This window comes from Papio anubis, chromosome 7, assembly GCF_008728515.1.
Source record: "Papio anubis isolate 15944 chromosome 7, Panubis1.0, whole genome shotgun sequence".
Lineage (NCBI taxonomy): Eukaryota > Metazoa > Chordata > Mammalia > Primates > Cercopithecidae > Papio > Papio anubis.
The window spans coordinates 71124999-71139630 of NC_044982.1; the positions used below are offsets into that span (position 1 = coordinate 71124999).

At 48.5% G+C, this 14632-nt stretch overlaps 1 protein-coding gene across 1 annotated transcript; it reads left to right on the forward strand.

Annotated features, from left to right (window-relative positions):
• The first annotated feature begins 10633 nt into the window (after positions 1-10633).
• On the forward strand, positions 10634-14537 carry NFKBIA (NFKB inhibitor alpha). Its single transcript, XM_003901707.4, has 6 exons — positions 10634-11607; positions 12227-12335; positions 12663-12873; positions 13164-13252; positions 13360-13629; positions 14000-14537. Exons 1-6 carry the CDS (start codon positions 11381-11383, stop codon positions 14045-14047), a joined length of 954 nt encoding a protein of 317 aa, XP_003901756.1. The 5' UTR covers positions 10634-11380; the 3' UTR covers positions 14048-14537.
• Positions 14538-14632: the final 95 nt, after the last annotated feature.

Sequence of the window (14632 nt, forward strand, 5' to 3'; positions counted from 1 at the left end):
TCTAGATGTTGCCTTAGTCAGACTGCAAAGCATACATCATTCTTTGTATACCAATGGGCTTTTCATTTAAATATTGGTTGTATTAGTTTATGTATACTCTGTTAAACTGGGTCAAGCTCCTGAGCTTATGAAATGTTGGTGTTGAAAATACCTCTGCTTCTGAAAGCCATTAAACAGCACCCCAGAAGGGCAGCAGGTGGGCCTTAGCCACCATACCCCTACCTGGGCCAGCCAGTCATATGTCCATGGGCCGTTAGCCTTGCAGTCCTCAATGAGAGGTCCGAGTATGCATCAGTTTGTCAGAGGCCTTTCAACCAACAACGCTCATTCTCATGCTGCTTCCTTCCCACCATTCTATGTCCCCAATGCATTTCTAACATGGGGAATACTCCAGGCAAATGCTCATCTATTCCTTTAAACTAGAGCTTCTGCCCCAATTTCCTGTTAGATCTCTTGCCCTGGGGAGCTGGACTAAGCAAGCCTCCAGGACATCACCTATCTCCTTAACTACTTAACCGAAGGTTTGAAAAGGAGCCTTCCCCCCTACCCTGGGCTCCACCCCAGAGATTACTCTCAGGCAACAGAAAAGAAGAGAAAGAGGACACTATCTAGGTCTATTTATAATCTGTTCACTTCTACTCATGTTCAATTCCTCTAGGACAGGATGGGATATGGTGGCTCTGATGTGCCCCCATCCTCCTGATAGCCTTTATTTCAGAGTGTCTGCATCCTTTGTAAAATGGGAATGATAGCACTTTACTCACCTGAAAGCAGAAGCTGGACCCTATGGCCTCTTGAGATAATTTCTAGATAGAAAAGAATGAAATCGATTGCACGCAAAGTGAGGTATTAACGGAGGAGGAGGGTCCAAGAAAAATTGGGACAAGTATGAAGCAAAGGGGATACTCATACCTGAAACAATGGCAAGGGAAGCCCAGGGTAAGGGAGACACAGAAGAAATGAATGTCTCCTCCCCCCACAGCAGCCCCTGCCCCACCCAACACTATTCCTAGTTAAAAACTATCGTGTTTAACTAGGGATCAAAATATGACACAAGCAATAACTAAGGAGTATGAGACAATATGTGGCCCAATATTCAAGACAAGCTGTAAGAGCTAGAAGGATTTAAAAGAGGGCAGAGCGCCCAAGAAGAGGAAGACAGAAAAGGAGTTTTGGAAAGGGTGGGTCCTGGCAAGGAAGCTGAAAGAAAGTGGTCCTAGGACAGGGAGGGAGAGGCCTGCATGAAGGCCAGAGCAGCTGGCACGAAGTGTTGGTGCTGGGGGGAAATGGTGATGAGGAGTGGTTGGGCAGGGTGGAGTCTGACTCTGGAGGACTTTAAATACATCTGAGGAATTCAGACCGTTTCCTGCAGGCCATGGTAGGTCAACAGAGGCTGTTACAGGAAATGATATGATGAAAATGCGTTATCAGAAGCCTCAGTGAACAGATTTAAGCCGGGCACGGTGGCTCAAGCCTGTAATCCCAGCACTTTGGGAGACCAAGGTGAGTGGATCACCTGAGGTCAGGAGCTTGAAACCAGCCTGACCAACATGGTAAAACCCCGTCTCTACTAAAAATGCAAAACTTAGCCAGGCGTGGTGGCACATGCCTGGCTACTTGGGAGGCTGAGGCAGGAGAACTGCTTGAACCCGGGAGGCAGAGGTTGCAGTAAGCCCAGATTGCACCACTGCACTCTAGCCTGGGCAACAAGAGCGAAACTCTGTCTCAAAAAAAAAAAAAAAAAAAAAAAAAAAAAGAGAGCGAGAGAGATTTAATTGTATAATTGTAACCTTTTCAGACTGCTTGTTTTTTTTTTTTTTTTTTTAACCACATGAAGGTATTATGTTTCAACTTTAAAAATAATTCATTTTTGCTGGGCTTGCGCCTGTAATCCCAGTACTTTGGGAGGCCTAGGAGGTTGGATTGCCTGAGTTCAGGAGTTCAAGACCAGCCTTGTCAACATGGTGAAACTCCATCTCTACTAAAAATACAAAAATTAGCTAAGTGTGGTGGCGGGTGCCTGTAATCCCAGCTACTGGGTAGGCTGAGGCAGGAAAATCACTTGAACCTGGGAGGCAGAGGTTTCAGTGAGCCGAGATTGCACTACTGCACTCCAGCCTGGGCAACAGAGCGAGACTCCATCTCAAAACAACAATAACGAAAAGTACCAAGAAGCTACCATGGTACAACACAGCCTGCACTACTGTGGGGACAGTGAAGATGGAAGGAAGAGGATGGTCCGGGTGTCATTTCAATAGCAGGATGCACTGAGCTGACCAGCAACAGGCACTAAAGGAAAAGTAACACTCACAGATAAAGTGGGGTCTTTCCCTTGGGACTGTGTTAAGTGACGCACCACAATCACAACTTCATATCCAGTCTCAGTGCACATCCTCAACTCAACTTTCCTAAATTCCTCTTCTCAAGAATCCGTGATGCCTCAAAGAAAACTTCTTCCACAAATGGCCAGAAGATGTCACTGCAGACAGCACCATGCATATACTGTGTTCCTCGTGTTAGTGTTCTGCCTTGCCATTTGTGAAGGGAAAATTCCCCCTTGCCTCCCTCCCTAACTCCCATAGCCCCTGCTCCTGCTCTGTGTGTAGCCTCTTCCCTTTACCCTGTGACTCCCATCCTCCTGCCCTGAAATCCAGTGAGGTGCTTTCCTCATGCCCTGACAACGTGGAGGTGGACCTGACCTCTAAAAGTGGAAGAGCCAACATTGAGACTGGGTTATCTGTGTGCTTCTCTGCTCTCTATTCATGATGTACATTTAGATTTCTAGTAAAACCCATACCTGTGCTGTCAACCTCACCCATTTCCGCCTAGCCTCTTGAGTTTCAATCAATGAGTACGGGGGCATCCCATTCCCTCTTTTCTCATACTCTTCCAAACTGGCCCAATTTTCAAATATTAGCATTTAAAGATTTGGTGATGCATTAATCTGCTTCACTTTCTGAAAATATCAGTGTTTTTGGCAAAATAATCACTACACGTTAGCCTATGAACAGCCCTGGGATATAAGAAATGATGAATATTCCTAAGTCAAGCTAAGCGGCTTATCCAAAGGGACTGTGTCACAGTCATGGGACTGAACTCTGACAGCTGACACCTGGTAACAAAGAAAAAATGTTCCAGGCCAATTTCTCCTCTTTTTTTCTGCTCATGGCTTCTATTTGTGATCCATCTCGCTCTGTTTCTCATTTGCTTTCAGTGTTTAAAAATAGGCTGGGCGACCGAGCACGGTGGCTCACACCTGTAATCCCAACACTTTGAGAGGCTGAGGCGGGCGGATCACGAGGTCAGGAGTTCAAGACCATCCTGGCTAACATGGTGAAACCCTGTCTCTACTAAAAATACAAAAATTAGCCAGGTGTGGTGGTATGTGCCTGTAATCCCAGCTATTCAGGAGGCTGAAGCAGGAGAACCACTTGAACTTGGGAGGTGGAGATTGCAGTGAGCCGAGATCACACCACTGCACTCCAGCTTGGCAACAGAGCAAGACAACATCTCAAAAAAAAAAAAAAAAAACCAAAAAAAAAAAAAAAAAGAAGGAAAAAGAAAAGAAAAAAATAGTCTGAGCATAGTGGCTCATGCCTGTAATCCCACCACTTTGGGAGGCCAAGGTGGGCGGATCACTTGAGGTCAGGAGTTCAAGACCAGTCTGGCCAATATGGCAAAACTCCATCTCTACAAATAATACAAAAAATAAGCCAGACGTGGTGATAGGCGCCTATAGTCCCAGTTACTAGGGAGGCTGAGACATGAGAATCACTTGAACCCAGGAGGCGGAGATTGCAGTGAGCCAAGATCACACCACTGCACTCTAGCCTGGGCAACAGAGCGAGACTCTGTTTCAAAGTAAGTAAATAAATAAACAAACTAACTAACTAACAAACCTGGCCAGGCCAGGTATGGTGGCTTACGCCTATAATCCCAGCACTTTGGGAAGCTGAGGCAGGTGGATCACCTGAGATCAGGAGTTGGAGACCAGCCTGGCCAACATGGCGAAATCCTGTGTCTACTAAAAATACAAAAATTAGCCAGGTATGGTAGCAAGTGTCTGTAATCCCAGCTACATGGGAGGCTGAGGCAGGAGGATTGCTTGGGCCCAGGAGGTCAGACTGCAGTGAGCCGTAATCATGCCACTGTACCCCATCCTGGGTGACAGAGTAAGATCCTGTCTCAAAAAAAAAAAAAAAAAAAAAACCTAAGAAAAACTTTCAGAAACTATATTTTTGTGGTACCCTTCCCCACTAATAGCCTCAGAGACAAATCTCAATTTCTAATACTCATCCAAGCACTCTGGGGTTTTACTCCAGATAATAGAGGCTCTAAAAGGAAGTCTGGGAAAGGCATTATTTTAGTGCTTACAAGAAAGGGCTCAGGAACAAGCTTCCTAAATCCTTACTCTGTAATATGAATCTATCTCTTAGCAGCTCTGATTCTGTTTTGCTTTTTCCTAAACAATTCCCAAGGCCTTAGACTATAGCGGGGAAAGGGTCTACCTCTCCATGTAGTTTCCATTGGTGGATACAGCTTAGGCTACCTCTGAGAAGGATCATGAGTTCTTTACCTAATTTCAGTGCCAAAGAACAAGGGCCCCATATCATTTATGTCTCATCTCCTGCCAAGTACCAGGCTCTCGTGTGGAAGTTCCCTAGTGCTAAGTATCCTCATACCCTGACTAAACTCAGAATGCATTTACATCCAAGACAAAATAGCAAATACATTGGCATGCAGGGGAAACTGCCTTAAGCCTCTACCACCTTCCTGATCCAACTACTTCTCCCTGAACACAACAGACCATGAACAATGCTACACACCTATAAATATTATTTGGTTATTGCCAACAAACCATGAAAAGGGAGAGCCAGGAATTTTGGCCACGGGTGACACGTGCAGGCCTCCTCCTTCCCTCACAGCAGGTTACCCAAGAGCCAGATTGGCATGCAGTTAGGGCACCAGCAGAGCAGGCACACCTCAGGAGATGTTTACTGAAGTCATCTGATTCCTTAAAACAACATAAGTACCTATTGTGAGAAATATCAGAACTTTGTTGGACTTATGATGCTTATTTTACAGTGTTGTATTTAAAAATTGCTTTGGGGTAGGGTGCAGTGGCTCACACCTGTAATCCCAGCACTTTGGAAAGTGAAGGTGGGTGGATCACTTGGACCCAGGAGCTCAAAACCAGCCTGGGCAACACAGGGAGACCCATCTCTACAAAAAAAATTAAAAATTAGCCAGGCACTGCCAGGTGTGGTGGCTCACACCTGTAATCCCAGCACTTCGGGAAGCCGAGGTGGGTGGATCACTTGAGGTAAAGAGTTCGAGACCAGTCTGGTCAACACAGTGAAACCCTCTCTCTGCTAAAAATACAAAAAATGAGCTGCACGTGATGGGGGGCTCCTATAATCCCTGCTACTCGGGGGGGCTAAGGCAGGAGAATCGCCTGAACCTGGTAGGCAGAGGTTGCAGTGAGCCAAGATTGCACCATTGCACTCCAGCCTGGGTGACAAGAATGAAATTCCGTCTCAAAAAAAAATTAGCCAGGCACAGTGGCATGTGCCTGTGGTGCCACTGCATGGGAGGCTGAGGTGGGAGAATCGCTTGAGCCCAGGAGATTAAGGCTACAGTGAGGTGTGATCATGCCATAGCTCTCCAGTCTAGGTGACACAGCAAGACTTGGTCTCAAAAAAACAAACAGGCTGGGCATGGTGGCTCACACCTGTAATCCCAGCACTTTGGGAGGCCAAGGCAGGTGGATCACCTGAGGTCAGGAATTTGAGACCAGCCTGGCCAACACGGTGAAACCCTGTCTCTACTCAAAATACAAAAAATGAGCTGGGCATGGTAGTGGGCGCCTGCAATCCCAGCTACTCAGGAGGCTGAGGCAGGAGAATCACTTGAACCCGGGAGGCGGAGGATGCAGTGAGCCAAGATCATGTCATTGCATTCCAGCCTGGGCAACGATAGCAAAACTCTGTCTCAAAAACAAACAAACAAACAATAATTGGTTTGAGGGAGGAAAAATTCACTTTTCAGAGGTTAGCGCCCCCTAATTCCAACCCTGCCTGGCAGAAGCAGCCCTGCACATCATGGATGGACACACTTTGTCCCAGTCTCCTGTCACACAGGAGCAGAGACCCCATGATGCCAAGAGCAGAAGGTTGTGCCTCCCGCAAAGCACAATTAAAACATCACACTGTGGCTGAAAAAGAGGTTGTAAACTCGGAGCTTATAGGCTCTATTTAACCAATAGATGCAGAAATGCCTTGTGTTTAGTTTTCATCATGTTTTTATGTTTGTTTGAGTCAAGGTCTCACTCTGTTGCTGAGGCTGAAGCTCAGTGACACAATCACGGCCCACTGTAGCTTCAACGTCCTAGGATCAAGCGATCCTCCCACCTCAGTCTCCCAAGTAGGCGAGACTACAGGTGTATGCCACCATGCCTGGTTAATTTTTTATTTTTATTTTTATAGCGATGGGGTCTCACTATGTTGCCGAGGCTGGTCTCAAACTCCTAGATGCAAGTGCTCCTCCTGCCTCACCCTCTCAAAGTGTTGGAATTGCAGGCATGAGCCACGGAGCTGGGCCAATTTTTTTATTTCTTTAACAATAGAAGGTCACTACTGAACCGAAAGTGCTACATGCCAAAAGTTGTCTGAGCGAAGTATGAGGGAGGTATACTCCCTGACCTAAGCTGCTGGAGATCCCATTCCTTTCCGACTCAAATGGTCTGCTTCACTCATCTGTGAAACCTGCCTGCTCCCGATGCGTAAGTATTTGAGTTTGAGATCCTTTAAAGCTTTAATCCCCATTAAATTGCAGAATTTGTAGCAAAGGAAACACATTAAGGATTTGACAGTCTTATTTTTACTTCACTACAAATGAAGGTCCTGACAGCTGTTTTTCCGGGTTTTTTTTTTTTTAATTGACACGTAGTCTTTCTCTGCCGCTCAGGCCAGAGTGCAACGGCACGATCTCGGCTCACTGCAACCTCCACCTCCCAGGTTCAAGCGATTCTCCTGCCTCAGCCCCCTGAGTAGCTGGGATTACAGGCACCCACGATCACGCCTGGCTAATTTTTGTATTTTTAGTAGAGATAGGGTTTCACTATGTTGGCCAGGCTGGTCTCGAACTCCTGACCTCAGGTGATCCACCTGCCTCAGCCTCCCAAAGTGCTAGGATTACAGGTGTGAGCCACTGCCCCCAGCCTTGTTTTTCTATGGGAAAAGATCCATAGCTTGGGGGCTCCATGTTCTGAAGAGGATGCAGACAGTTGCTACCAGTCTAGCAGGGAAGAAGACAACACGAGACTGAAAACAGAATGTAAGTTCAGAATTTCACAGTGGGGCTCCCAGTCGGGAGTGCACCTGCCTTGCTCTTCAGGAACTCTGTCATGGCTCATCTCTCTTCCAGCCTAGCTGCACTGAGCAATGAGTACCCTGATTCCGGAGTTGACTTTGCTGGAGCCAAAATAATTTAGTTTTAGTTGGCCAGGCCAGTTGACACAGGCCACCCTGCCCATATCATCAAGAAAAGCTGAGGATTTTGGACCACCTGGTTGAACTTGTAGACTCTCTCCATGGCACTTCAGGCAATAGGTTTTGTCCATACTGTGCTTGTTCCATGCAGGAGGAGTGCCTGAAGTGCCTGCAGCCAAACCAGGCCCTGGTGATGCTCCTTTTCCCAAGGGGGTGCTCCTGGAGCATCACCGGCCATCCTGTCATTTCCTATGGCTGCGTCCTGGGCCAAAATACAAGCAGCTTTGAGATGTAACTTATTATTTTGCCTTATGCATTAAAAAGGCCAAATAACATTAAAAATGCGTTATCTAAAGTTTTTTGTTTTGTTTCGTTTTGTTTTTTGAGACAGAGTCTCGCCCTATCACCCAGGCTGCAGTGCAATGGTGCGATCTCGGCTCACTGCAACCTCTGCCTCCTGGGTTCAAGTGATTCTCCTGCCTCAGCCTCCTAAGCAGCTGGGATTACAGATGCACGCCACCACGCCCGGCTAATTTTTTGTATCTTTAGTAGAGATGGAGTTTTACCATGTTGGCCAGGCTGGTCTCGAACTCCTGACCTGATGATCCACCCACCTCGGCCTCCCAAAGTGCTGAGATTACAGGTGCGAGCCACTGCGAACAGAACAGCCTACAGTTTTAACATTTTTTTTTTTAATGGTTATGGTTAGCTAGAATGTTTGACAATGAGGAGAAAATCTGAGTGCTGAAGGGTCCATAAAGGTCTTTTTTTTTTTTTTTTTTTTTTTTTTTTTTTTTGAGACAGGGTCTCAGTCTGTTGCTCAAGCTGGAGTGCAGTGCTGCCATCATGGCCCACTACAAACTCTACCTCCCAGGCTCAAGCGATTCTCCCACTTCTGCCTCTGGAGTAGCCGGGACTACAGACTCCTGCCACCACACTCTGCTAATTGTATTTTTTGTAGAGACAGTGTTTCGCTTTGTTGCCCAGGCTGATCTCCAACTCCTGGGTGGCAAGCAATCCTCCTGCCTCGGCAACCCAAAGTGCTAAAATTACAGGAGTGAGCCACAACTCCCGGCCCATAAAGGTCTTTCTAAATCAAAACCAGACCCTTTTGTTGTCTTCTGCCCAGTCTGCTCATGGTTCTAATTTCCAAGTGTATATTCTTTTTCACCCACGTTGTAATGTTTGTTGACTTAAACCATATAGATGATGGGGAAAAAACCTGTTGGATCACATTATTCAAAACTGTTTCCCAGAGTTGCAGGAAAACAAAAGGTACCTCCTTGGGAATCTCCACTGTAGGGACAAGTCATCAAGGCTCAGCACCTCCCAATTTTTTCAAAAGGCACTATGACAAATCAAGGAACGCCTGTGCCTTACTCTTACCACTAGGTGTCACACGAAACAATCAGGAATAAAGACCACCAGGTCCTGAAGGCTACCAGAAATATAAAACCATAGAAGGTGGTGCGAAACCTTATTCCTCAGATATTTTTATTTTTCATAACCATTTTTATACCGGAAGCCAAATATCTTCTTCTGATGTATCCTCTATAATTGGGACATTTAGAGTTTGATGTTTCTGTACATGTTTAAAAGAAGTGAATTTCCCCAGATGGGGGTGGGTGGACACCCACCCTTTATTTTCCCTAACAGTTGGAGTAGAAAATAGTTTTGAGTATATTCCAAATTATAGTGTAGTCAGTCTGATTTTCGCAGTGTGTTTTCAAACGTGTTAATACTAAGACTGCTTTGGCCAAATGATTCATATACTGCCAAGGGGTTCCTGGGTAAATTTCTATGCATTTCAGTTTCTTTTTAGGGAAGTAGGAACAATATCTGTCTTACAAGATTCGTTCTGAGAACCAACAATGTGGTACCTAAGGCACTGGAATTCTTTCAAAAATTTATACCCTGACATTTCCAAGAGCCATGGTCACCCTTACAAAGGAGAATTAGGTATGCATTTGTAGACACTATAACTTTTAAGCTACAAAAGACCTTAAGTAACATTCAATCTAATCTTATTATAGAAGTAAGTATACCACAAAAAAGTTAACTGACCCCTCCAACTAGTGTGCAGTTAAGACTGCACTTGAGATGCCCCCCTGCAGTCCCTGTTTCACCTTGCCTCAATCATTGTAGAATTGCATATCATAAGCCTACAGAGACAGTGGTGTCTATCCCTGGGAAGTTTTCATTGTAACATATGATCATTACTACCCTGGAGGTTCTATCTGATTTTAATTTTTTTCCCTTCATACTTGGTCTCTCTCTATTGAGTCAGATTTCTTACATTCTAACATTAGGGGAGGGGTGGAGATTTGAAGAGAGGGGAAGGATTGGTTAGTACATGGCCAGTCAAGGTAAAGATGATTGCAATCATCACCAGAAATCTCTGCAGAACTACAGAGGGCTCCTGGGACTAATTCTGAAGAGCTCTGACCGAAGTGTGCTTTATTTTGCCTGTACCAATTCTACCAAGTAGATGAATTCAGTCCATGGCTTGCAGGCTTGGAGGTGGAGGTGGGATGGAGAGCATAAATTACATTTCTGCAGGTGAAACCAGAGCATAGTGAGCCAAAACCCCTTTCTACCTGGGTGGCATGAATGGGTCCAACTGCTACTATCCCCCAGGACGAGGGAGCAAGGAGGGGTGGGCAGGATGGGAGGATGGGGCTGCCTTGAGCCTCCTGCAGGATGACTGGCAACTACTTTCTTAGCGGTCCTTAAGGTCCAATCGCGGTTAAGGCACTAACTAAACTCATTCTTCAGCCTCCTTCTCTAAGTGCTCCTCGAATTGCTCAGTTTAGATGCCCAGAAGTAGGCTCAGGATCCATTCTCTGCGGCAGCACAATGTAGGTCAGATAGCATGAATCCAACAGCTACTTATGAACACAATAGCTACTCTGATATTGCAAGGTATCCACAAACACCACTACAAAGATTAACACCTTGCTTTACTTGGGGAAAAAAAAAAAAAAAAAAAAAATCATGGTCCTATTCAGCAGTTTCCCCATACAGGGAGAGTTTGCCCCTCCCCCACTCAACAGGGCTGTTCATCCCTAGGAAGTGATTGGAAGTGATTTGAGAGTTCTCCAAGGATTTAGGCTTTCCACTCCTCCAAAGCTTTCACAGTTCTACCTGGCAGAGGTGCGTGGGGGGTAGGGAAGGAAGGGCACGTAGCTAAACGTCCCCGTGCTGCAATGAGCCTGATATTAGCAGAAACACAAGAGCGGCCTGCAGCCCCATAACCACAGTGCGTCCTTCCCCTTAGAAGTCTGGGGAAAGCAAATCCCTACGCCCAGCCATCATTTCCACTCTTGCGTTTTCAAAAGATCAAAAAACGGAAAGGACCGGCAGGTTGGCAAACCCCAAAGAGGGACCGCCCATCAGGTCGGCGTCCTTGGGATCTCAGCAGCCGACGACCCCAATTCAAATCGATCGTGGGAAACCCCAGGGAAAGAAGGTTCACTTGCAGAGAGACAGGATTACAGGGTGCAGGCTGCAGGGAAGTACCGCGGGGAAGGGGGCCTGGTCGGAAGGACTTTCCAGCCACTTGGCACTCATCAAAAAGTTCCCTGTCCGTGACCCCAGTGGCTCATCGCAGGGAGTTTCTCCGACGAACCCCAGCTCAGGGTTTAGGCTTCTTTTTCCCCCTAGCAAAGGACGAAGCCAGTTCTCTTTTCTGGTCTGACTGGCTTGGAAATTCCCCGCGCCTGACCCCGCCCCAGAGAAATCCCCAGCCAGCGTTTATAGGGCGCCGCGGCGGCGCTGCAGAGCCCACACCAGCCCGTGCCGCCGTCCCGCCCGCCAGCGCCCCAGCGAGGAAGCAGCGCGCAGCCCGCGGCCCAGCGCACCCGCAGCAGCGCCCGCAGCTCGCCCGCGCCATGTTCCAGGCGGCCGAGCGCCCCCAGGAGTGGGCCATGGAGGGTCCCCGCGACGGGCTGAAGAAGGAACGACTGCTGGACGACCGCCACGACAGCGGCCTGGACTCCATGAAGGATGAGGAGTACGAGCAGATGGTCAAGGAGCTGCAGGAGATCCGCCTCGAGCCGCAGGAGGTGCCGCGCGGCGCGGAGCCCTGGAAGCAGCAGCTCACCGAGGACGGGGACTCGTAAGTGGCGCAGACCCGGAGCCGGGGGTCCTCGGGAGGGCCGGATGCGCGCGGCCGGGGAGTGGGAGGTGCCGGGCCTGGAGCCCGAGCTGGGGAACTAGCGATGCAGCCGGGCTGGCGCCGCGGCGCCCCGGGGCTCCTGCACCGCCCCGAACGCTGCAGGGTTGCAGGGCCGCGCGGGGCACCGGCCCGACTCGGAGGGGCGGCGGCTGGGCCCTGGTGGACGGCAGCGTCGCCACACGCCCCCTCCCCCCAGGCCTGTCCTCTAGGCCGGGGGCGGGGCGGCAGCTGGGACGCGAAGTCCCCGGTTGCATAAGGCGGGGCGGGAGTTTCTGGCCGCTGGCGGGCGCCGAGCAGCCGGGAGGGGAAGTACAGGGCGTTCCGAGCTGGCGGGAGGGCGGGGCGGTCTGGCCGGCGCCCGCCGGGGCCGCGGGGGGAGGGGGGCGGAAAGTCCCTGGGTGCCTGCCAGGAACACTCAGCTCATAATAACCTCGCGGAAAACACCGCGGCCTCGGCCTCCAGAAACCCCGGCCTTGCGCAATCCCCCGCAGCCCGCGCCTCCCTGGGCCCCACGCGGTGCACTCACCACCCCTGGGGTTTTTCCCTCTCTTCCCCACAGGTTTCTGCACTTGGCCATCATCCATGAAGAAAAGGCACTGACCATGGAAGTGATCCGCCAGGTGAAGGGAGACCTGGCCTTCCTCAACTTCCAGAACAACCTGCAGCAGGTGCGCCGCTTGCCTGGCCCGGGCTCTCTAACTCTGGGATGGAACTGATGTAGCAAAGTCACCCCAGATCCTTTCTGAATTCAGGGCCACTGGGCATTATTCACCCTCACCTTTTACTTCACGTCAGCCCACATCCTAGAGAGGGAAGGAAATTCCACTGATTTGGTGAGGTCTTTGTGACCCACCTGGAGTCTCTGCTATTTACCAGTCCTCCCCACCCGCCTGTCTAGGAGGAGCAGCACCCAACCAGGAGACACGGGTTCAGGGGAACTCAGGGTGTGGGTTTGGTCCATGGCTTACTTTCTCTGGTCTCTCCTGCATTCGTAGACTCCACTCCACTTGGCTGTGATCACCAACCAGCCAGAAATTGCTGAGGCACTTCTGGGAGCTGGCTGTGATCCTGAGCTCCGAGACTTTCGAGGAAATACCCCCCTACACCTTGCCTGTGAGCAGGGCTGCTTGGCCAGCGTGGGAGTCCTGACTCAGTCCTGCACCACCCCGCACCTCCACTCCATCCTGAAGGCTACCAACTACAATGGTATGTCTGCCTCCCTGCCCTGCCCCACCCCCTCAGGTGGCAGGTGATGTGGAGAAGGGGCAGGTGGGCCAACTTAAGGAGTCGAGGCAAGAACTTAAACTGCCAGCATTTGAAAGGTTGAGAAAATATGTGTGCAAAGTGCCTGTTGGATGCCTTTATAAAGTTCCTTCAGAACCCAGACGGTGGGTTCTTAAAATTCAGAAGATATGACTATTTGTCCCGTAAAAGAATAGGTGAAAGGAGTGAGGGTTGAAACAGGTGGTTATACTTTTTTCGTTTTGTTCTTCCAGGCCACACGTGTCTGCACTTAGCCTCTATCCATGGCTACCTGGGCATTGTGGAGCTTTTGGTGTCCTTGGGTGCTGATGTCAATGCTCAGGTTAGTGCTTCCTGCCTCCGATGCACTGAGTCAGGTTCCTCGTGCTCATGTTGTGAGCAGAAATTCCAAACGCAGCCAGAAGCATCTCAAATTCCTTTTGGTTTCAGGAGCCCTGTAACGGCCGGACTGCCCTTCACCTCGCAGTGGACCTGCAGAATCCTGACCTGGTGTCGCTCCTGTTGAAGTGTGGGGCTGATGTCAACAGAGTTACCTACCAGGGCTATTCTCCCTACCAGCTCACCTGGGGCCGCCCAAGCACCCGGATACAGCAGCAGCTGGGCCAGCTGACGCTGGAAAACCTTCAGATGCTGCCGGAGAGTGAGGATGAGGAGAGCTATGACACAGAGTCAGAGTTCACGGAGTTCACGGAGGATGAGGTGAGTCTGTGAACTCCTTCGGCTCTCTAACTAATGAGGGACCATTCCCTTCACCCTCCCGGGCCCCTAGAACTGCTGCTTATCAGAGGGGTATCTACATAATGAGTCTCTCAAATTTCTGTGCATAACCAGTATCCCAATAATGTACCTTTTTTTTTTATTTAAATAGCTTACCCTTTTTTAAAGAAAAGCATTTTTTAAAACATTTTAAAAATGGGACTTAAAGGCAAACTCCCTCAGCCTGTAAAGTTCATTGTATTTGGGCTATGGAGAATGGAGTCCAAGGGTTATTTCCAGTAGCGGCCTCCCCATCCCAGTGGCTTGGCAGAGCTTCGGAAGTTTAACGTGTCTTCTTTCCCCTTGTTTTCAGCTGCCCTATGACGACTGTGTGTTTGGAGGCCAGCGTCTGACATTATGAGCGCAAAGGGGCTGAAAGAACATGGACTTGTATATTTGTACAAAAAAAAGTTTTATTTTTCTAAAAAAAGAAAAAAGAAAAAAAATTTAAAGGGCGTACTTATAGCCACACTGCACACTGCCTGGCCCAAAACGTTTTATTGTAGTGGGATCAGCCCTCATTGTGTTGCTTTTGTGAACTTTTTGTAGAGGACAAGAAAGATCATTGAAATTCCAAGAAAACTTCTTTTAAACCAAAAGGGGTTTTGGACGTTAGCAAAAATTCATGGAAGGACCACATTTTATATTTATTGTGCTTCGAGTGACTGACCCCGTGGTATCCTGTGGCATGTAACAGCCAGGAGTGTTAGACCTTTCAGTGATGTGGGGTGAAAAGTTACTACCTGTTAAGGTTTGTGTTACCTTTCTGTAAATGGTGTACATAGTGTATTGTTGGTAATTATTTTGGTACTTTTATTATGTATATTTATTAAACAGATTTTTACAAATAAGTTATCCTGATCATTTTCTTCCTGTTCTGAAGTTCCATCCTCCGGCAGAGGTGGAGGTGGAGCATTGTAGGGGAGCAGGGAACTCCCAGCAGCTT